Source organism: Molothrus ater, chromosome Z (genome assembly GCF_012460135.2).
Source record: "Molothrus ater isolate BHLD 08-10-18 breed brown headed cowbird chromosome Z, BPBGC_Mater_1.1, whole genome shotgun sequence".
Classification (NCBI taxonomy): Eukaryota; Metazoa; Chordata; class Aves; order Passeriformes; family Icteridae; genus Molothrus; species Molothrus ater.
In genome coordinates this window covers 32,641,606-32,664,589 of record NC_050511.2, presented here as the reverse complement: position 1 = coordinate 32,664,589, position 22,984 = coordinate 32,641,606, and the positions used below count along the sequence as shown (strand labels likewise).

The 22,984-nt window shown below is 35.4% G+C and overlaps 1 protein-coding gene across 1 annotated transcript in view; it reads right to left on the bottom strand.

Annotated features, from left to right (window-relative positions):
* Positions 1 to 22,984, bottom strand: part of CNTLN (centlein) — a 169,139-nt gene that overhangs the window by 54,743 nt on the left and 91,412 nt on the right. The window contains 5 exon segments of the mRNA XM_054517974.1: positions 1,671 to 1,759; positions 5,471 to 5,553; positions 8,165 to 8,644; positions 16,332 to 16,459; positions 16,841 to 16,886. Coding sequence (XP_054373949.1) covers positions 1,671 to 1,759; positions 5,471 to 5,553; positions 8,165 to 8,644; positions 16,332 to 16,459; positions 16,841 to 16,886 — 826 coding nt within the window.

Below are 22,984 nucleotides of genomic sequence, written 5' to 3'. Positions count from 1 at the left end.
TTGGTAGCACTAGTATGGCACCTGAAGAGTAATTAGTTGTAAGAAAGGGAATTTGAATCGTTTGCTGAGAAGGAAAAAAATGTGCATGCCTAATAAAGATTTTTTCCTTGAGTACCCGAAACACCCTTTATTTATTTTTGCTTAGAATGCACCACCCTTTAAATAGACCAGTGACCATTTTTTTTTTTAACCTTCCAGAAAAACTGAGTGATAGAAAACCAGTTTGGTTTTAAAGCAATGCTTTTTTAATTTTAGTCAGTCTTTTCCATTACAGCAGCTCTTATCTTTACATAAATTTTGTTCCCCCCATTTATTTTCTTTTTTATTTTTAAACAGTTCCCTGATAACAGCATTTCCTATTTTATTTCTCACATTGCTCTTCAATAGACACCTAAGGAGTAGTCTTTCAGGAAGGCAAATCATGAAGATGTCTGAGAAATCGGAACATTTTCGCTAAATTACTGTCCATGAAACTTTATATTATGATACTGTTTGTAAGATAGGCAGATCTTCACTGGTTCCAATGATCTTGGAAACTCTTTTTAAACAATTCATTACACATACATAGTTATGCAAAATAAGTAACAGAAATGAAGTTTTCTCTCCTCTAGAAATTAGCAGTTCCCTAGTCCTAAGAAAGTGAAAAGTGCTGTTCCTGATACTGCTTCTGCCTTCTGTGCAAAGACAAAAACACAGTGAAGTTTGAGGGGGAGGGGATTTGATTTCTTTTTTAATGTCTGCCTCCTTCCAGCAAGTCCATCTGTTGTAGCACTATAATTCTGGAAGCAGGATGTGTGTGTGACCAACAGGAGACAATTACTGCATAAGTGTTTGTTGATTCAGCTCTATAAAGGGCAGGCCAATCACTACAGTATGAACAGAAAAGAATTCCAGCTGAGGAGCTGCATATAGATTAACACAAAATACATATATACATGAGAATGGGGAAAACCAGAAAGGAGTAATAGCATGGAAACGGATTAAGGAGAAATGAAGACTGAAGCAGAGAAGAAAGTTTGTGTCCTTAGGTTGTTAACTAAATACTTTATTAGTCTCTATTTCCATAAACTTTGTTTTTTGGCTTTTCGCCTTAACAGAGAAAGATGGGATTAAATAGATACAGAATGGGTCTGAGTCCCCTTCGGAAGAAAACTCTAGTTGTCTTGGGGCGTATGGAGACAGTGCCTGTTCTTCACAGAGGAACAGGTACTAGTCCTGGACTAACCAGATTCTCAGGAAGGTCTGCAGATCACAGGCTAAAAGTGAAACTTACCTCAGTCATTTGAATACATGTAAAAAATCAGCATGAAGACCACTTTATTTTCAAAAGGATAAATAAATTGCATTGATACACTAGCCCTAATATTATCTGCACATAATAAGTGTTTCACACAAAGCATGGTAATATATAATATTTCATAATTTTGACTATAATTTAAAAAAATACAAAAAAAATCAATGTTATCAAAATTTCACAGAACTGCACTAGAATTAACGTGAACATTGCAAGACACTATAATGAAAAGTACTTTACCTCTATGGTCAGTTTATTAACTTGAAGTCTCTGATCAGCCAAATGTAGCTGACTTGTTAATTTTTCATCGGTTTGTTTAACATTTTTAATGGAAGTCACCATTGTCTTTTTTTTCCTCTGTACAACAGCTACCTACTTTCTGCAGCGGCTTAATTTTTTCCTGCAATAGAGTAACAGAGTAGCCTGGTTTCTGCACAGTGATATTTCTCCCTTTTGCTATGCTCACTGGACATAAAATGGCATATTAGTAAATGGACAAAATCATCATAAGTAACATGATTTATGATTTTGTTTTGGCCCTTCAAAACACTCCAGAAATCTCAAAAATATTTCTTAGTAAGTATACTGGTAAATTAACAACTGACCTAAAAAACATAAAACATATAAAACAGTCAACCTATAAACACTCCATGTTATGCTTTTCCTTAAGTGACAACAATGCAAAATCAACAAGGACTTGGAAGTTACATGTGTCTTGAATTTCTGATTAAGATTATCAAAAATAGAGGCTTCAGTGTCTTGTTAACAGGCTGGGGTTTTTTAAGGTCTAAACCACAAAACACATTTAATTTGTTTCATTGGCTATGTTGGCTACAAGGGCCAAACATGAACAAAAGGTAATGAAAAACCTAATATCAGTCAGTGGATTCACTAGGTGGGACTTAGGAAAAACTTTAACTGTGTGAAAAGATGCTGTTTGACAGTCATTTTTTATATGAGAATTTCACCTTAAAAAAATGAGCTAAATATCTAAAAACGCACAAATTCAAACAAACACATCTTGGAACAGACTGTCAGTGGGTTTGTGTACTAATTTACTAGGTATTACATGCTCAGTGTATATTTAAACATTTTTGATCAGGAACACTGCAATCTTTCTCCAGTTTTTTAAGTTTTCAGATTTCAATTTCTAGGTCATATCATGCAACATATTCCTGGGAATATTCATATCTAAAATAGCTGTTAAGCAAATTTAAAAGAGCGAAGACCAACGCATTCTCTACTAACTGCACTTAACAAACTGCTGACATTGCAGGATAACTTAGCCATGAATTCTAGATATATACAATCACCACACAATTTGAAAGACCAAGAACTGAGCTCTCAGCACATGACAAGCAAACAATCCACATCTGTAGCAAAAAGACTGAGATCTCCACTCTAAGCCACAGCTCTAATAAATGTATGAGTTGTGAGAGAGTTACAGTAACTCTGCTGATACTGCACAGGGCATAGTATATTCCTACCACGTGGAGAAAAAATGACCAAGTCCTTGTATCATAAATGATCTCATCACCAACCCTTTGCACAGCTCAAGACTTCAGAAATATCTTTAGCCTCTCTTTGTATGAGAATACCCACCAGCAGGGTCCTTAAATCCTTTGGATGGATTAAAGAATTCTGTTAAACTGGTGTTCCCAACTGCTAATGCTATTTGTGCAATACTTTCTTTCACACTCATAAACCATGTTTTCAAATCCTTTTCCTGCAATGGGGGAGTTCTACTGAGGCATATTTAACTGCTTAGTGCTCTCCAGACACTTCCTGAGTCTGCTTCAGTTCCACCAGTCAGTTACAAATGTCTATCAGAATGTATCTATCTTCTCCACTAGGAACAGAGAGTAAATGAAATACAGGCCCTACAGAAATTGTAGTGGTTGTGCTATACTAACAATGAAGAGAGGACAGTGTCCTGGGTTCCCTGCCTTGTATGTCCTCACTCAGGAGTAGGAGATTGAGTAGCACATTTCTGTCAGATCTTCATATACAAGCATGTGCACCTACTCAAACTATGTATTGTTACCAATAGATTAATGGGTAAGAATTTTCCTTTTTTTCAGTTTATTTCACCAAAAGTATTGATGAAATAACACCATCAAGAATATGTAACAAGACCAGAGAGTCTGCATTGGGACTAAAATTTTGGAAATTAAGGAAACAATCTTTTTTCAAAATCTGTTATATCACCATTCAAAATACTGAATTTCAAACTAGTTATCTAAAAGCAGCAAGTTGTTCAGGTTTTCAGTATTCTGTTTCTTGAACTAAGAAATAATAATATCTGGTTATGTTTAAAATTCCATTAAATGATTTATTTGGACAAACATAGGAGGGAAAATCTATTAGGCACTGTTAAAAAGTCCAAGAATGAGTCATCTGTTACAGATTGTATAGAGCCTCTTAAGACCTGGGACACAACCAGCTGGCTCTCTTCTGTGAGAAAACAGCATATAGATGTTAGCAATGAGACAAGCAGTTCAAATCCCAGACAATCCATGTAAATAGGCTAAGAAGAGGCAAAAAGCAAACTTTTCTCAAGACAGAATCTTCTGGACACAGAGAGTGTCAAAAGCATCTTTCTAAGATGGAGAAACTCATCCAGTGCACAACAAACGAACTGAGAGACATTTAAGCTTGATTAGTCAGCACACCATTTGGCTAGAAGGGAGGGAGAGAGGGGTGTTGCTATCTCCCTGTTACGGGTTAGGTCAGCCTGCTCTGTATGGTGCTTCTGACTGAGAGAAAGTTCAATGGGATGTCTGTGGCATTTTTGCCTGGACTGTGAAACAGCACTGTACAGCAACTTTACATTTTCAAATCATCTTTCACATTTCTGTCCAAATAGTTTTATAGGTATATTTGGTCTGTATGGCCAGATTTTGGTAGTGGGGGAGCTAGAGGGGTGGCTTCTGCCAGAAGCTGCTAGAAGCTTCTTCCATGTCCAGCAGAGCCATTGCCAGCCAGCTCAAAGACAGACCCACCATGGGCCAATTAGAAATGATAGTATCTCTCTGATAACATAATTAAGAAGGAAAAAAGTAATTGCAGATATAATTGTGGCCAGAGAAAAGCAGAGAGAGAATAAGTGAGAGGAGCAACTCTGCAGACACCAAGGTCAGTGCAGAAGGAGGGACAGGAGGTGAAATTCCCCTGCAGCCCATGGTGCAGACCTTGGTGAAGCAGCTGCAGCCCATGGAGGATCACAGGGATGCAGAGATCCACCTAAAGCCTGTGGAGACCCACAGCTGAGCAGGGGGTGCCTGAGAGGAGGCTGGGACCCCGTGGGAGGCCTGTGCTGGAGCAGGCTCCTGGCAGGGACCTGCAGACCTGGGGAGAGAGGAGCCCACACCAGAGCAGATTTCCTGGGAGGAATTGTGATCCACTGGGGACCCAGGCTGGGGCAGCCTGTCCGTGAAGGACTGCACCCCATAGAAGAGTGACCCACATTGCAGCAGTTTGTGGAGGACTTACCCATAGGATGGACTCACATTGGAGAAGTTCATGGAGAACTGTCTCCCGTGGGAGACACCCCACACTGGAGCAGGGGAAGGAGTCCCCTTCCTGAGCAGTGGGAGAAACAGCATGTGATGAGCTGACCATAACCCCATTCCCTGCCTCCATGTGCTGCTGGGGGGAAGGAGGTAGAGCTGGGAAAGAGGGAGGAGTGGGAATAAAGTGTTTTTAAGGTCTTCTTTTATTTCTCATTATCCTCCTCTGATTTTGTTAGTAAAAAATTTAATTTATAAGTCTAATTCAAGTTTGTTTTACCCATGGCAGTATTTGATGACTGATCTCTTCCTATCCCTATCTGAGCCCACAAACCATTTTTTATATATTCTTTCCCCTGTCCAGCTATGGAGGTGGGTGAACAAGAGGCTTTGGTGGATGCCTGGCATCTAGACAGTGTGAATCCATGACAGCAGACTTACCGTTCAGAAAATATTCTAAAATATAATGAATCCACCCACTGAATATTTGGAAACAGGTTTACACTTCTATATTGAGAGTCAAATTAATTAAAAGCAGACAGCAGTGCTAATATTAAACTCCAAAACTCCACCCATGAGAACAAAACAATATGTACCTTTTAATAATATTGCTCATTTTGGACTTCTAAATGAAGCACATTGCAGGGCTTTTTTTCTTCTTGTTTACTTCCGTCTGGCAGTGGATCAGTGTTTTGCACTGTCTTCCTAATCACTGTTTCCAAACTTTCAGAAGTTGGTATTTCAGAGTCACTAAAGCAGCATATGTAGGAAAACAAAATACAAACAAAACCAAAAAACCAACCAAATAAAAAAAACCCAAACAGCAACAACAACAAAAACCAAAACAAAAACAACAACCCCCCTTTCTAAAAATACCAAAACCAAAATCAATCTAAATATTAAACACTCCAGAGTTAATGCATAAGCACAAAGAAATAAACTTTACAAATACAATAAAGCAAAAATCTATATCTGAAATTATTTTATCAAGTTCTACTGTCAATGTAATCTCACTTTACAATGCAGAGGCCTGAGACTTCAGCTGCTTCTTAAGAGCCAACTTTTGTGACAATTCACAGAAGTGAAATAAATGAAACAATGCTTGATTGTACTTCTAGAATGTGAATGGCTCATAAACTACTAAATTTCTACTTTCCTTCATTTTCACATTTTATAATATAACAAGTAAATGCACAATCCTTAACAACATTTTGTTTCACTTGAACTTTATTTATATTGTTGACTGAGACAAACTCAGAAATCACACTTCAGTGAAAGCTCTATTCAGTACCCCTTTAGAATGCTCTTAAATTCTGTTAACTTGTTAATCCTTTCACTGAGATTCCTGCCATGCAGAGAAACTGGACCTGAAACTTTAAATCTTCTTACAATTTTTCCTTAGAATTACACTCAATGTGCTCGTAATTTCCAGTTTCTCACTGCCTTACCCCATATTATCATTTGCTTTCTTATATTCAGGGAAGTCTACTTTGAAGTCTTGGATATATCCTCTTCTACAACATCAGGCGCTATATATCATCATTTGTGTGAGCGGATTTGTGAAGGAATCCCTAAACAGAAGGCTAGTTTGATTTGTTACTTTTTAAACCAAGGTATTTAAAACAGCATAACTGAGTTCAAATTAAGTTACATCATCATAAAAAATCCATGGTTTAGAGATGCAGTTTACTTAACCAGAGAAAAGGCCTCAAACTGATGAGAAGAGTTAACACATAAACATGTTTATACTTTTTAAAACCTGTCCTGACACATTGGTATGTCTCACTGATTGATGAGAACAAAATCAATCCATTGGTTTAAAAGGGCTGTTGTACAGCCACAGAGACATTTCTAACTACATACACATTTCCCTCACCTGCTTTAAGGAATGTTCTACTTAGAAATTTGAATGCTTGCATCTAAAACCTCAGAGCCAGCTACTAGAAATAAAGAATGGTATTAATAAGCAGAAGAGGAAACTCAATTAAGATACTTCCCTAAGTTGTTGAAACTTCAACACCTTGAAACTTCAACAATATTCACTGTGCTACGACAAGAATTCTCTAACCCAACATTTGTACAATTATTAAAAGCAGTATTTACGGCTAGCCACAAGTGAAGCTATGTAAATACTTTTCATTTCAAACTATAAGTGGAATGACAATGTGTTTGCTCAATGTTTTTCTTAAAGAGAACAACATAGCAAATTAAATACTCACTAATTACAACATGTATCCATGTTTCCATATGTGCAAACATGTAAGTTTCTTTTTAAAATCAGATCTGCAATATTTTATTATACATAAAAAACCCCCAAGCTTTACATTTATGACAACAACTGACTAATTACATGGTTCTTAATTTGTTTTCTCCCTCTAGATACTGTGTTCAGGACCCCCCTATTTTGCATGGGGAGAAGTAGTAGAAAGGCTTCATTTGCCACTATTGATTTGCTCCATATGACGCATAGAGCCAGTATAAAGCCTATGAAGACAATTCTATTTTCTTTACTCTTTTCCCATATTTCCTGTATCTTGGAATATATAGGACATACAGGCTTGATAAATTTCTTTGCTTGTTTCTTAGAACAATGTCCTGAAAGACAAGGTGTGATAACCATTTACCTAGTGGCTAACTGCTGCCTGCTCAAGTATATGGGGACATAATAAGGAGAAGCAAAAATTCTCATTGTTTATATGACGTTTGCCAGTGGAATTTTCTGAGAGCCTTTTGATTCATGACTGGGATTGTATGTGGTAACCATCACCTTTAAAGATTTTTAACCATCATTCAATTAAAGTTAGTACAATGACTGCATAAAACATACAGGAAATAATTAGTGTGGATGGTTCTTAATTTAAAGGATGTTAAACAGCTTGTAGACATCTGCTAGCAAGCTGAAATGGGTCATTCAAAATTTATCTAACTAAATTAAGGGGAAAAAATGTTTCTCCTCCCGGGTCGGCATGTCACAAGATAACTAAACCGACTTACCAGGCTTGCCTGGGAATCCTTAGCTGTCAGTGGTGAATATGCAAAAGGCCAGCAAATTAAATCAACCTGCCAAACTGTCAATTTCAAGCCTCATGACTGCATGAAAATAGCATCACTGGAAGAAATCAAGCATTGCCTTCTTTTGGGTTTCCTGGCACCTATTCAAATACTCATGCAGTTGTGGCTAATTTCGCATGCAAATTTCAGTCAATAAGCTCCGAACAAGACCTCCCAAGATATTTCAAAGGATCTGACAGTATTTTTTTTGAATACCAAATCAACAGTAGTTGAAATTCAATCTCCATTTGCTAGTGCTTTACATATGCACAGTGTCCCCTCTACAGGGCTACGTTAATGAGAGCCGTACCTGCTTTCACTCACATCCTCCCAGCCGTCCTTACTGAAGTTCTCAAACACATTACTCATAACCTTGATGGACTGTTTGAGAAAAGCTCCATGATGTCCCAAAGAGCTCTTTTTCTTGGCTGGTTTTAATTTAACCTTGGTGCCTGTTATCTTGCAATTACATTACCCAGAGATTGCCACTGCTTTGGCTTTATCCAGCAAACACTTCTGCTCCTGCACTTGACTCAGCAAATCTTCACTTTCATTTCTCAACCTGTTAGCTTCTGTCACTTGCCTCTTCAAAGAGGCAGCTTCTTTTTCCTTCTCATCAATCACGAATTGAAGTTCTGCTTTTTCTTTTTTTACCTCACAAATCCTCTTAAGTAGTGTTTCCAGCACTCTTTTTCTTGTGTCTGCATCTTCCTTTTGTACTTTTAAAGATTCTTTCAAATGCACTTTCTCATTCAGTAAGTCTTTATTTACTTCTGTTTCTTTCATTCCCCTTCAATAGCTTTGAATCTTTTTTCTAGTTGTTGTACCTAAAAAAGGCAATTTTAGCATTTACAATATTTCAGCCTGTCTTGAAAAACTCTAAACTATGTTTTCAGATATATTTATTATATGACAATAATGTCACATGAAGAGCAAGGACAAAAGTTATCTGTAGTCCTTAATTTTAAAATAACTTTACGTAGTGCAGATTAAAACATTTTAGCTGCAATAATACAGCTGTTGAACAAAGGGCAGATGGTAAAAGAACTTAAAATTCCAGGCAAAATGACACAGAAGTTTAAGTATACCATGCTAATGAATCTTCCTTATGCATCTTGAGCTCATTACTGATTTTGTTATACATACTAATTGACTTTTAAAAAACATTTTCAGAAAGATTACTACTCTGAAATGTAGACAATTTTGCACTATCTATCTGAAGCAACAAGTTCTTTCAAGTGTCGTAAATACAGAAATAAAATATTAATTGGATCTTTCAAAAAACCCCGAACAAATCCTAACAAGAGATATCAGAAACTCAGCACCTAAAAATACGGAAGCTAGTGTGTGTTTTCTATTCACAGAGAGAAAAAAATCTGTCCTGTTTAAATAAAGAGACTAATTTGCCAAGTTCCTCACAAAAATTTTGTGGAAAACATCATTATACCTATATTTTGCTTCTGAAGTCCTTTGAGGTTTTTGGATATTGAAGTCCATTAAAAATAATCTGACTCTCTGTGATGTTCCTGAATATCCACATAAAGGACAATTCCAGAAATAGGGGGTGATTTTAATTTTAGCAGATACTAATGTGATTATTTAGTCTATGAGACATCCCCAGAAACCTGAAAAGGGCATCAGAGCAAGTTTTCTGCTCAGTAATGACTTACTCCAATACTTGGAGAAATATTTTTTGGATGGTTTTGTACAAGCTCAATCCCCACTCTTTCACTAAGGAATATGTTAGGGGTTCTAGGTTTCTCTGTACATTGTTAGGAAAGGCTGTTTTTCCAGGAGCTATAGGAGCGTGTGCATGGGTAACTTGAACTCCCAATCTTGTAAAATACTGGCCAGTTCCCACACTCTGCAGCAATACAAAATGTCAAAACTATCTTTGACACTGAAAATATTGAAACCATATTATTTCTGTAAGTTTTTACTTTTAGGTTTTTACAACAACATATTGCCCACACTTAAATTATTTTGAAATTTATTAAATGTTGTACAAAGTGGGTACTAAAGATATGATTCAGCTAAATAACAGCTCTTGATGTACAGGGCAAATTAGAACAAGAGCTGCTCAAACTTCATACGTATTTGTGAATTGGATACTGAACTCATGAGTTTGATAGGAAATCTTTAATATGAAGAGACAACACATTATGGCTATATAAAGTTAATGGGTGAAACTAGAAATAAAAGGGATTTTTTTTTCAAATGCTTTAGTGAAACAAAGGGTTATAAGTAAAATCATTGTTTGCACATTCCACCCCTATGTCAATGTGTTAGACCGATACCTTTCTTCAATCATCTTCCTAAACTGAGATTCTGATACTGTTTTCTCAGTTCTTTAAAGGAACCTTTTGCACTCAGTAGCATTTAAAGTCATGTATGACAACTGGAATGAAATAAACAATAAATAGCTTCGACACCTATCCCTAAGGTAACATCATAACTCTGTATATCCATAGAGATAAAAATTATGTAGTACCTGGCAAACAAAATTATAGTTCTGAAATATAGATGATAAGCAAGCATAAACTGTGACATTTCAGATGGTAGCATTCATATTATTTCAATTACTCACTCTACCTTAAGATAAATGAATGTGAGCACTTCCTATTCTGTGTGTTATTATTTTAACATGATGTTTGTCATTCAGTAATAACGAGATGACAGCCTTCATTGCCTGACCATATGGCAAGTGTTACAAGTATATGCAATCACATCATCTGCTGTAAATTACCATACTTCCTACAAGTTAATTCACAGATAAAAAATAAATAGACATACCTGAACTGACATTCAATGTTATAGATTTGTGTTTATTCAATTTAAGCATGCTTTTAAAGATTTATAAGTAACTAAACAAATAGTTTTGTGAAATGACAAACAAAAGGCATGATACTGTTTGAAGGATGATTTTTCTTTGCAAGCAAACAAAACATATGGTAAAATACAAGTGAGCCCTCTTAAGTGAACACCTGTTAACATACTAAATTACTTGTGTATATTACAAATATCAATACAAATACCAACTAGTTAAGAACATCCCATCACTGTATGAGGCAAAACCTGTAGAATGTTAAGCAATAAAGATAAAATACTTACCATTATTTGTTAAGCTAGAAAACACTACATACATATAGTACTATCCTGTAAAAAGTAATAGACCCACAAACGTAGAAAATATTTGCACATTGTGCTAAAATTTAAATACAACAAACAATGAATTTATCATTATTATGCATCAATTCCATTCTGTAGAGGAGCTCTATGGAGATTAACACCTGATATCATCTAAAGTTAAATACCCAGCAAAGGTATTAAGGTTCCCAAAGTTAAGGGGTAAAATTATACTTACAATTTAGATAATCTGTTAGCTTTTAGCATAACACCCCTAAGCACTCTTTTAATTTTTTCTGACACTACCCATGTTTATCTTACATAACATTCACAGCTACTTCCCTAGAATTAATTTCTGAGCAAAATTCCGTAAAGCCACATTTTTAAATTTTGAAGGAAAATGATGGCTTAAATTTGTGAGTACTGACATTTACATATACATATATATATATATATATATATGATTCTTATATTAAAATTCAGATCTGTTTGTTGGGGTTGGTATCTTACCTTCTGTAGCATCTCATGGGAAACTTCTCCTATTTATCTCTTTGGAGTATTACCCTTGACCCCATTATCTTCACTAAGTTTAAAAAGGGGCTCTATCAGAAAATAAATAACACATCTCTATAATATAATAAATAAAATACATTACGACACCTAGTATTTCACTAAAACAATCATAGACATTTTAAGGAAATGCATTCTTTACTTCTGTAATTATTTATAATGTGGTCTATTTTCTTGACAAGCTTTTTGGTCAGTTTCTAAAGTGACCTCTCTTCAAAGTGTTCTGTCACATAATTATTAATCTCTGTAGCATCACAGTATGTTTTTTTCAGAGTACAAGCTTTTCAAAGGTACAATAGATCTGCGGGTTAAAGACACTGTACTTTCATTCCAATTTTTATTCTTTTACAGACTATTCCCTCTATGCCTTAAAAGCAGAATTCATTGCTGTTTTATCTACACAGTCACTATCAGTTTTGTTCTCTAGGTCTTGTCCCCTGCTAGGAGGATCAGAGTGATTGGTGAACAAAGCAAACAGTAACTGAATTAGGATGGATGAAAAGTTTAAACCCTGGTTTTTGTTAAGTTAAAGATCATGTACTTCACTAGATAAATCACACAAATCATTCAACCGAAATACTGTGAAATCATAACAATTAGAAATTGATACAGCTAATAACAGCCGAAACAAATCTAAGCATCACAGCTATACACTTTAGATACTAAAAATCCCAAGTTAAAAATCATACTTATTAATAAAAAAAAAATGTTTAGAAGTACCAATACATATGGTCATTCAGAAATCAAGAGTTTAGCATTCACAAATTGCCCACTGCTCATAGAAACAAGCAATTACACACATTAGAAGGATTTCATCTTAGAATATGAAATATTTCATTACAGAACAAATAAATCCCAATACTCTAAAAGCACCACAATATTTGTATTTCTTTTTTGGTCCTTCTTTCCCCCAAATGAACTTAAAGAATTAATCTTAAGGGATAAATATCTGTGCTACATGGTGGAGGTCTGCTTTAGAAGCAACATTTTAAACTACAATCAGACACTGCAGGTCACTTAAAAACTTTTGATTTATAAACAAAGCAAATGTAGAAGAAAACAGTGTTACTCTCTGTAGATTCACAATCCTCTTGATATAAACAGTGACTAACAAGTTTGTTAGAGTGAATTAGACCTTTCTTTTGTCTTTGGAACATGTCATGGCCAATTAATACTTCTGTATTCATGAAATAAATGGAACACTATTCTAAAGATAATAAAAGCTGAAAAAGGTAAAACCATGCATCTGGGGAATATGTACCTTTACCTTGATATTAATATGTTAGTTCCCATGTTACTTCAGACTACAGTCCCCCAGCACAGTGGTACTGCATACATTTAGAACATTCTTTAAGTAACACACAAAGATAATACAAACATGCTTTTCATCTTTTTCTAAATATTCACTCATTTGAATGCCTGTTGTAGCTTTTATATCAGCATTTACTGTACTCCACTGAAAAGAAAAATTATTTCCCATAGCCAAAGAAACTGATCAAAGCACACAAGGTGTTATGTTTATTATGTGGATGTATTAAAATGCAATTTAAAACTCTATAAATAGACATATTATATGCAGATAGTAAAGAATACCACTGCAAAAGGGATAGAAAAGACTATACATGTTCAGTATTATCAAAGGAGACACAAGCAACATAAACAGAAGCGTAGCCAAAGGTCACTGAAACCTAACCCTTTCTGTTGAGCAGAAAATACATGGCCCATTCAAGCCCCTTTTACCCTCCTCCCTTCTAATTGTTATGCAATTGTTCATAGGAATTGGTTAGCAAGGCAGTGAAACAGCATCACCTGTAACTGTCCATCTAGGATAGCAGAAAGATACATCATATCAGTCTACTCAGCAAGACATGCTCTACCTGTCATACTTCTACATAAAAAAATAACATCTTCTCCCTCAAGGAATAGACCCACAAGTCATAAAGCCAACTATCTTCAGTTATCAAATTACCATGGTCTTACATAAGCACAGTTACATCCCACTGAGAAAACATAGTTAACTGTCAGCCTTAGAATGTAAAACTTAATTCCTAATTAATAGTCATCAAATCTGATGATGAGTTAGTTCAACACCGCTGCCAAAATGGTACTTGAACTGTGAAACTATAGTACGCTATAATATTTGCAGAAAGTCTGCTTACACAAAGAGAAAAACACCCCTTAAAAAAAAAAAAAAGACACAATAGAGCACTGTCATAGTCATTTACAAAGAAACCTATACAAACCATCAAAGGAAGGACATTTTTGTCTGCAGTACACGCCTGGTGAAGGATTTCCCTAACAAAAAAAGGCTCCATGGTGCACAAAGCCACTGTGTTACTGACTCCAGTGGTAGGCACCCATGCTCCTGGGTAGAAAGAAACTTCTGGTGGGAAACACCAGGGTGAAGACCAGAAGGGAATGCCACTGCCATTCATATATACTGAGGACACAGTATATTCAGGAGTCTCAGAATGAAAGAGGTCTTCAAACTGCCTCCATGGAGAAACAGCAGGCCAACAGTTTACTGCTTCTAAAGAAGGCATTTGCTGTTTTTCTGAATAGGATTTGATGGATCCACTCTCCTGCTTCAGGAGGAAATGGCATAACTACCTGCCAACACATTCTTTACATTCATAAACAAATAAGGGCACAAATAGCACGAACATTGATTTTGGATTTGATGACTACCAGTAATAATTGGGCAACAGAATAAGAATAGAAAGAAATTGGGAATGGAAGGAACAGTTTCCTTTTCCCTTGACCCACTTCATCTTTGACCAACAGGATTTGAAAAGCTGTATGGTAGAACAACAAAACCATCCATTACTTCTTCCTGACAAACACAAGTGAAACACAACAAAGACAATTTTAATACAGGAAGGCTCAGTCTCTTTTTACAGATTTTATCCCTTGATTTTAGAATGCCTGATGAAAACAGATATCTGCTAAGGTGAAAGTGAATTCCAACATCATTCATAAACTGAGGAAATTGACATCAGGTTTCCTTTTATAAAATAAAACATACTGAAATTATGAATGACATGTATTTAGACCATATCAAGTCTGGATTCCCAGCAAATTACTGATAACAGACATGAGGTTGTATTTTTATTTAGGAAGAAGGCATTTAACCTCCTTTTTAAGGCAGAGGGCATATGCACTTTCTGAGAACATGAGTAAGGATTTTTAACATTACATTCATTTATGCTCAACAATAAGGAAATTACTTTTTAGACACCTTGTGAGCAACTATTTTCTTACACTTCAATTGGTAAAAATTTGGAAACAGCTAGAATCATCTCTGTCTTCTGTGCTAACAGGAAAGTTTTGTTAATATATATCTTTGGACTTGAATCTTATTAGACATTTCCTTTTCATTTAAATGATAACCAGAACAACACAGACTGGAAAAGGTAGATAAAATTTGCCTAGAACACTTCACTAGTAATTTAAACATTTTTCTCAGTCCCCAGAAAAGAATAGCTAATCATTGTACTAATTACAAAATCAGAAGTATGCATCCACCCACAAATTTTTAAAAGAGCATATGTTTACCTGAAAAGAAAACGAAACAAAAAAGGAAGAAAATACTAATTGTTAAAGGACTAAACATGTCAAGAACTGGCAGTTCTGACTGTTTTTTGGAAAATTCCAGATATTGTTCAGCAGGCCCCTAACTCCTTCTCACCATTTGTTATCTTTCCCCTTCTCTTTCTGCAAAGACTTACTGAATTGGAAAAAACCAAAAAAGTGCTTCTTAAAGTCAGTATTTAAACATTCAGTTCTGTGGCTATGAACACAACACATAAGAAATAGTAAAAAAGGAAAAGGTAACTTTCCGTTTTCAGCAGCTTGATACTCCCACCTAATTTTAAAGACAGAATTTTAAAGTTAGGAAAAAAATCTATATTTTTTCATTCAAGTAGTCAACATTATCACAAAAAATAGAAAACAGCCACCAGGAGAAAACTGCAATAAAGAATGGTAAGGCTTTATTGCTAAGAATGTGTAGAATACTTCTCCAAGTCTCCTACTTACTTCCTGTGCACAATACTGTGCATAAAGAATTCACCACAGATGGAATATCCAGATGGACTGTAATTATGCACTCTTGAATATTTCTCCCAGAATATTCAGGAACAGCTCATAATACACAGAATCAGAGGAGTGATGGAGAGGCAGTGGCAATATATTACCTATCTGACTGACAAAGACTCATCTTCACAGAACCATCAACTACTGTAAAGATTATAAAGATAGAAAAAATACTCATGATCAACTCTTACAATTTCACCATTTTAATTTACTTTCAAATTCAGATACTTTGTGAGACTAGAATTAAAAGAGATGTCTGAATAAGCATGAAATTACTGTATCAGTATATTTCATAAATAGCCAGAATATACATATTAGTTGCAAATGTATTAATGTGTATTTATTCATATAAATTGTCAGATTTAATAGATGTGTAGACAAATAATGAGCAAACATACTGTCACATGTATGGCCATATGATTACAAAATACACATTCATGAAAAAGAAATCAATCTTTGGAGGGAAAATAACCATACATAAATAATTAGTATTCTGACAGACTACTGTACTGGGTTTGAGTGGCCAGGTTTTGGTAGTAGGAGGACCTACAGGGGTGGCTTCTGTGAGAAGCTGCGAGAAGCTTCTTCCGTGTCCAGCAGAGCCAATCCCTGGCAGCTTCAAGATGGACCCACCACTGACCAAGGCTGGGCCAATCAGAGTTGCAATAACATGGTAACATAATTAAGAAGGAAAAAAGTGATTGTAGATGTAACTGTGGCCAGAGAAGAGCAGAGAGAGAATATGTGAGAGAAGCAATTCTGCAGACACGGAGATACCCCACACTGGAGCAGGGGAAGGAGTCCCCTTCCTGAGCTGTGGGAGAAACAACATGTGATGAACTGACCATAACCCCATTCCCTGTGCTGCTGGGGGGAAGGAGGTAGAGCTGAGAAAGAAGGAGGGATGAGAAGAAGGTGGTTTTAATATTCGTTTTTACTCTTCCTTTATATTTTTAGTAATAAATTCGATTAATATCCTGAAGCTGAGTCTGTTTTGTCCATGACAGTATCTCAGCCCATGAACCCTTCATTATATTTTCTCTCCCCTGTCCAGCTATAGAGGAAAGTGATAGAGAGGCTTTGGTACCTGCCGGGCATCCAGCCAGGCTCTACCCACTCAAACTACATACAAAGGTATAAAATACTATACCCTTCCTTTTTTGCTGTAAGTATAGTTCCTGTATTGTGAACTTACAGAATGGTGTATGTTCGTCTGATCCAATTCTTTCTTAAGATTCAGTCTACAAAAGAGGAAAAAATAGATACAATCACACAGATACCACTAAAATAATTACAGAAATTAATCCAAACCCACACCAATATATTACTGGGAATAAAGTTGTCAACACGAAGGAATTAGTTCTAATTTGACAACACTTAGCATTACTTCAAACGTAAGGAGTCCTTCATACAACAGTTTTTTAAAATGTGTAAATCATATGAATGTCCAAAATTCAAACACAACTCTGATTGTAACATACAGTAAGAAGTTTCAGCCCATCCTTTTTAGGCAAGAAAATATTTGAGATTAAAAGAAGACCAGTAGGCGGTAAAATCCTTTTAAGAGGTAGATAAATACTCTGTCTCAGGGGAAACTGCCAGCCAAACTCATGAAGATATGTCTTACGATCTAGCAACTATTCAAGAAACTTATTAACAAAATCATTCCTCCCATTTTCCAGCCCTGATGGACTACCATATTACTACCACAGTTTATTCTGTAATATCAACCAGCTAAGCTCTGCACAATAAATTGAATTACTCTTTTTTCAATTTAATAAAATTACATATAAATAAAGTTGCCAGGATACCAATACTAAAGTTTCAAAGTCAAATTGGGAAATGCTAGAAAGAAAGACATTATTTAAATTGTTTATTTATACTTGTGTTTTCTGACACATTCTCTATCTATATAGTTGTTTACTATTTCAGCAATAAACCCCCACCTGTTTCAGCCAAAGATCATAGAATACACAGAACAGAGTACAGTCATTTAATAGGCAGCTTCTGCTTAAAATATAAATGCATTTCATGCACAAATACACATTATTCTAGCTCTGTTGTGAAAGTTTGACTGCTAGTGTTCTCACTTATTTCAATTGTACTCCAAACAAAAGCACCTACTTCACAGAAAATTTATGTTTTTTCCCTACTTTGCCATCTGAAATAAGGCACAAAAAAAATCTGGCCAAAATATTTGCCAACTTAAGGAAAGGACTTAAAAACAAGTCATTTGGTATACACAGTACATTAAAGCACATTGCAAGTCAAGTGTACCTCTGACTCAGCTGTAAAACATAAATTACAGAGAAAATTATAAACGTGAAAAGTTAAAGTAACTTCCTTTGCATGACACATAAGAAATCCAGCTATTTTTGGGATCACTTATCTGCCTTCACAGGTTGATTTTCTTTGCTGTTCTTTCATCTTCCAAAATTCAGTCAACATCAGTTTCTATTACACAGACTTCAGTGGCTTTTGTCTCCACACTGTCTTAAGTCTTCACAGCATGTTGGCTTTTTGCATTGAATGGCAAAATATTTCATTGAAAAAACATTGCTTATGTAATTAAAGACTGAAATCAACATGACATGGTTCCTACCTGAATCTCTATCTTCTGAAACAGTTAGTTTTCAACTTTAAAATCATAATTTGAATGAACATGTTTATGAACAAATATACTGCCTCTCTAGACACTATTGACAAGCATGCAATATAGTGACTGTACAATAATTTTAAGAGTGAACTTCTTCACATATCTTTTCCTTTCAGTTGATGAAAGACATGCAGAAGTAAACTAATTATATTAAATAAGTTAAGGAGAAGTTCATAGTCAGAATACCTGAAGTGCCTCCAAATAAATTCATTTATCTATGAAATAATCTCCAACTGAAATTATGATTTATCTAAGATGGAAAAAATTTAGTCAAGTCCAAACCAAAAATTTCTATGTACAATACAAGATTCAACTCACCCAAGTCAATGGCTAGGTGAATGTAATAAATGCCCACATGGGTTAGCCAGTGCCAAGTCCAACCATCAGCAGTACTATGCAGATGCTATTCAAGAAAGACTAGAAGCCTAACAGTTTGTGCAGTGTGATTCCAATTTTTTATCCTGGAAGTGGCACACAAGCACTACTCTTTATTTCTTCTGCTTTCCCAGTTGCTAAAAGGACCTTTCATCCAATCACAGAGCAAAAAAAAATTTCTTTATTACATTTATTACATTTCATGTGGAGAACTGTTAAAGGCAATTGAAAAAATACTCATCAGATTACTGTTACCACACAGTTTTGTCACCCTTCTGCAATTCCAGCAGGTTAATGAAGCAGGATTTTCCTTTACAGAAGCCACATTAATGCTTCCCCAATAAAACTGTGTTGATTTGTGCTTAGTGGTAGTCCTCTCTATGGTGCTCTTTTCTGGTTATTTGGTTTTGTTTTTTTTTTACTTTCTCCCTTTCACCCTCTTTTTCCTAAAAACTGACTACCATCTTCAAAGTATGGAAGCAGCCACGTTACTGCAGCTCCCTCTGGAGCCCATTCTGTAGTTGGGAGTTATAGTGGCAACCTGCCAGTGCATTGGCTGTTAACCGTTAGGTTAGAGTAATTTCATACTTAAGTTTCTTCACACCTCTGTGAGTGAAGAATATTAACTTCAATATATTTACAAGCAACTACTCTACTTGACCTCATAATTACTTCAAATAGGTCTAATGCCTTTGATCTATCTGCTGCAAAGCATACACAAGTTGTGGGCATCTTCATCTTCCATTTAGCATGGAAACATACAATCACAGCATGGTTTGGATTGAAAGACATCTTAATGATCATCGAATATGAAATATTGACCAAGGGAAAGATTGTTCTTTTAGGCTTTGTAAACCCAGTGTATCATTTTACACTGTTATCATTAAGCAAACCTATTAACTTCCTTATTGTCTTCTTTTTCACTATATTTAAGCAAAATTTTACTGTAATAGCTTAAGCTTTGAAAACCACTCTTCAAGAGCCTTTTTAGGCTTCTCAACTTCCCACTTGCATTTCTCCTGTCTCTGTTTACTGGTCCTACCTGTTTCTCAGCAATGCAAGCTTAAGTTTTAAATGCTGACCTTTTCCATGTAAGTGCCATAAAAACTTTCGCAGTCTCTAGAGAGAACTTAGGACTCTTTGGGGACAGGGGGTGGTTTGGAACTATTTTACTTTAACTTTTTTTCAAATTGTAGCACATATTTCAGTTGGGTGTCAGCTACAGTATTTTCTTAACAGTATCCAACAAATGTTTCTTTTCTGCTTGCTCTAGTGTTCAGTTGAAGATTTTTTGACTAGTTGCTTCATTTTCATTTTATTGGTTTCCTTCCTGGAAAGTGAGTATCCCTAGGACAATTTATTTGTTCCACTCTCTTCTCATATTATTTAAATTAAAACAAACAAACAAAAAAGTTACATAAACCCAATAAAGGCCTTCCTTCTTTCCCTACCAAAGTCACAAAGCAAATCATCCTGGAAATAATGTCCAGCCACCTAATAGAGAAGGTGACTGAAAGCAATTAGCAGACATTTACTGTGGAAAAATCTTGCTTTACCAACCTCACTACAGCTGTAAGTGATGACTGGCTGTAAGAATAAAGGGAGAGCAGGTGTACACCCTGAATTTGGCAAGGTATTTGAGATGGTCTCTCATCTCTTTATCGCCAAAGGTTTGAGATCTGAATTGAAAATTAGATACCTTGAAATTGAAACCTTGCAGGGTGTTGAAAAGCCAGAATTCTATAAATAAGCTTTTATCCATTAATAAATTGATAGAAAAAATAGAAATAAAACTTAACTAAACTTGAATGGATTTTAAAAGTAATACAAAAACTGTTCAGAGTTGTACTCTGTAAATTTACACAAACATAAATAATGGCAGGCAAAGGAGATCCATTACAAGGAATACATATCAGCAATGCAGAACAAAACAAAATAAGTAACCACTGAGTTCAACTTTTATAAAGTTTCTTTAAGTCTAAACTCAAATCTACAAAGGTAATGCTAACACAGTAAGCCATTTCTAAAAGCTTGCAATGTTGAAATTGCAATTATCACTTGGCCTGTATCTAGATGCAGTTTTTTCCTAGGTATATTTTGATCACTATGCGTTGTTTTTTAAATTGAAAAGATACAAAACATTTTAAAATCATGTCAAGCAACTCTTTTCTGATTGTACCATGAGAGTCTTTACAGTCCTGATTAGTTTATATTTAAGGCATAGAGAGTCCTAAAGAAGACTGTATAACTGGAAAACATATCCTAAAAATTTGCAGTAACAACATACCAAATTTGCCAATAATAAAGGTTATGTAATTATGAGTGACATGACTACAATTTCTAATCTTAGGACTACACTAATCCTATGTTTGTCTACTAGATGAATTGAAAATGATTTTTGAAAAAACTATTTAGTTCCCCCAAAGACTTTTCAGCTTTTAAAAAGATAGGAAAAAAAACTAAAACAACTTGTTTTGCAATGTAGTTGAAAGAGTAATAAAAACTAGCAGACTGAAAACATCCAGAATTTATTACTTCTTCCAGAAGAAATGTCTTGCTCTTATTTATACTCACATGTTATACTTTCTAGCAGTGTTGCCAAGTTTAAATGATAGCCCATCAGATGGGGGAAAAGTGACTTAAAGCCATACAAAGCCTAGAAACTAGTGTGCTGCTTTTCAGTTTTATGCACACCTGAAACTGCTTAATGGCCTTGAGTCTTCTGCAAAAAGAGGTCATCCTGCTTTTAAGTATATCACGTAGATTTTAGCGTATTTCTTCAGTAAGTCTTTGTCAACAATAAGCAATGTCTTATCTGCTTCCAAAACAAGATGACCTTCTGACAATGTAATCTACTCCAAAGTAGTTTTAAAGATAGCTTTGCTGACAAGAAACAGGGCAGCAGCAATCCTAGGTACTCTAGACTAGGTTGTCAGAGAATCATTTCCAGCCCCAAGGAAAATACACTGAGTCCTTGATTTGAGAGGAATCAGCATTCTAAATTAGCAGGAATCTACTGGCCTTTCCTAGAAAACTATCAGGATCTTCTAATATGGCAGGTCAGAATTCTAATTGTGATTTTACATCCTAAGAACAACCTCAAAGTCCTTTGTTTACTACAATTAACTTCATGAAAAGAGTAACTTTTTCTTACTTGTAACACATATAGAAAATGCACCATCAAGAGCAGGAAAGCATGCAGCATCCTCTTTTATGTACAAATCCTTCAATTTTGTCCTCCAACTATGATTGCCACAGTCTCACCTGGCAGTATTAAAACGAAGATATTCAGAAATCAAGAAAGATAAAATCTATGCAGATAATAGTTTATGGTGGTATTACATGCATTTTTGAAGGTACTGATCTTGCTCCACAATTATAGAATCTGCTGTTTTCAGTATGATACAATAGTCTGGGCTCCATTTTTCACAATATAATATTTTGATTACTCCTCCTTTTTTTATGTTTTTTTTAATAATCGCCCATTTCGAATATAGGAAGAGGTAGCATATTTAAAACTGTGCTATAGAATCAGTTATGCTAAAATAATTACTTGAAATTTCTTTTAGATTATAGCTAGGCATCAGCAATAAATTCTTTGTAACAGTTGCTTACTTATCAAGTTATTAGAATAGGAGAAATGCTCCCACCATCTGCATATAAGCAGGGCTTCTGCAAAATATACCCTCTTGCTAGAACAAAATATCCTAGTACTCATCATTTTTAATTGTCAGCAGTTCTAAAGATACCATCAAGAGCCCTCACACAGCTCCAAATCTAAGGTAGATGTACACATGTGCACTTGAGCCTCAATGCATTAAAGAAAAGGTAATTTAGAAAGACAGCCTGAACTATAGCATAAACTTTCTCTCTGCACTTATGAGTTTAAAGGGCTCCTGCCCTCCAGAGTTGCTGACCCTGGGTTAACCCATTGCCAGAAGACTCTAGTTAGTCCTCTAGCAAACAATTGCCTCCTGAGTAATACACATCCCATAAGTCAGCCATTGCTCATCAGCAGCTTTCAGCATTCACAGGTAAGACAAGCAGGAGACTTCTACACTCCCCTGCATACAGATAAAAGGAATTAAGAGAGGAGGCTCATGGCAGTCTAAAATAAACATCCAAACAAACACTAAGACATTTTTCCCATTTGTCCCAGGGAATTTTATCTGGAAAATAAAACCATGCAGAGAATCTAATTTCTAATAGAGCTGAATACATAAGATGGAATAACCCACTGAGGAAACCGACTCCTTCCCAAGGATTACATGTTGTAAGACTGCAGCAGGATGACTCTTTTGAGAAATA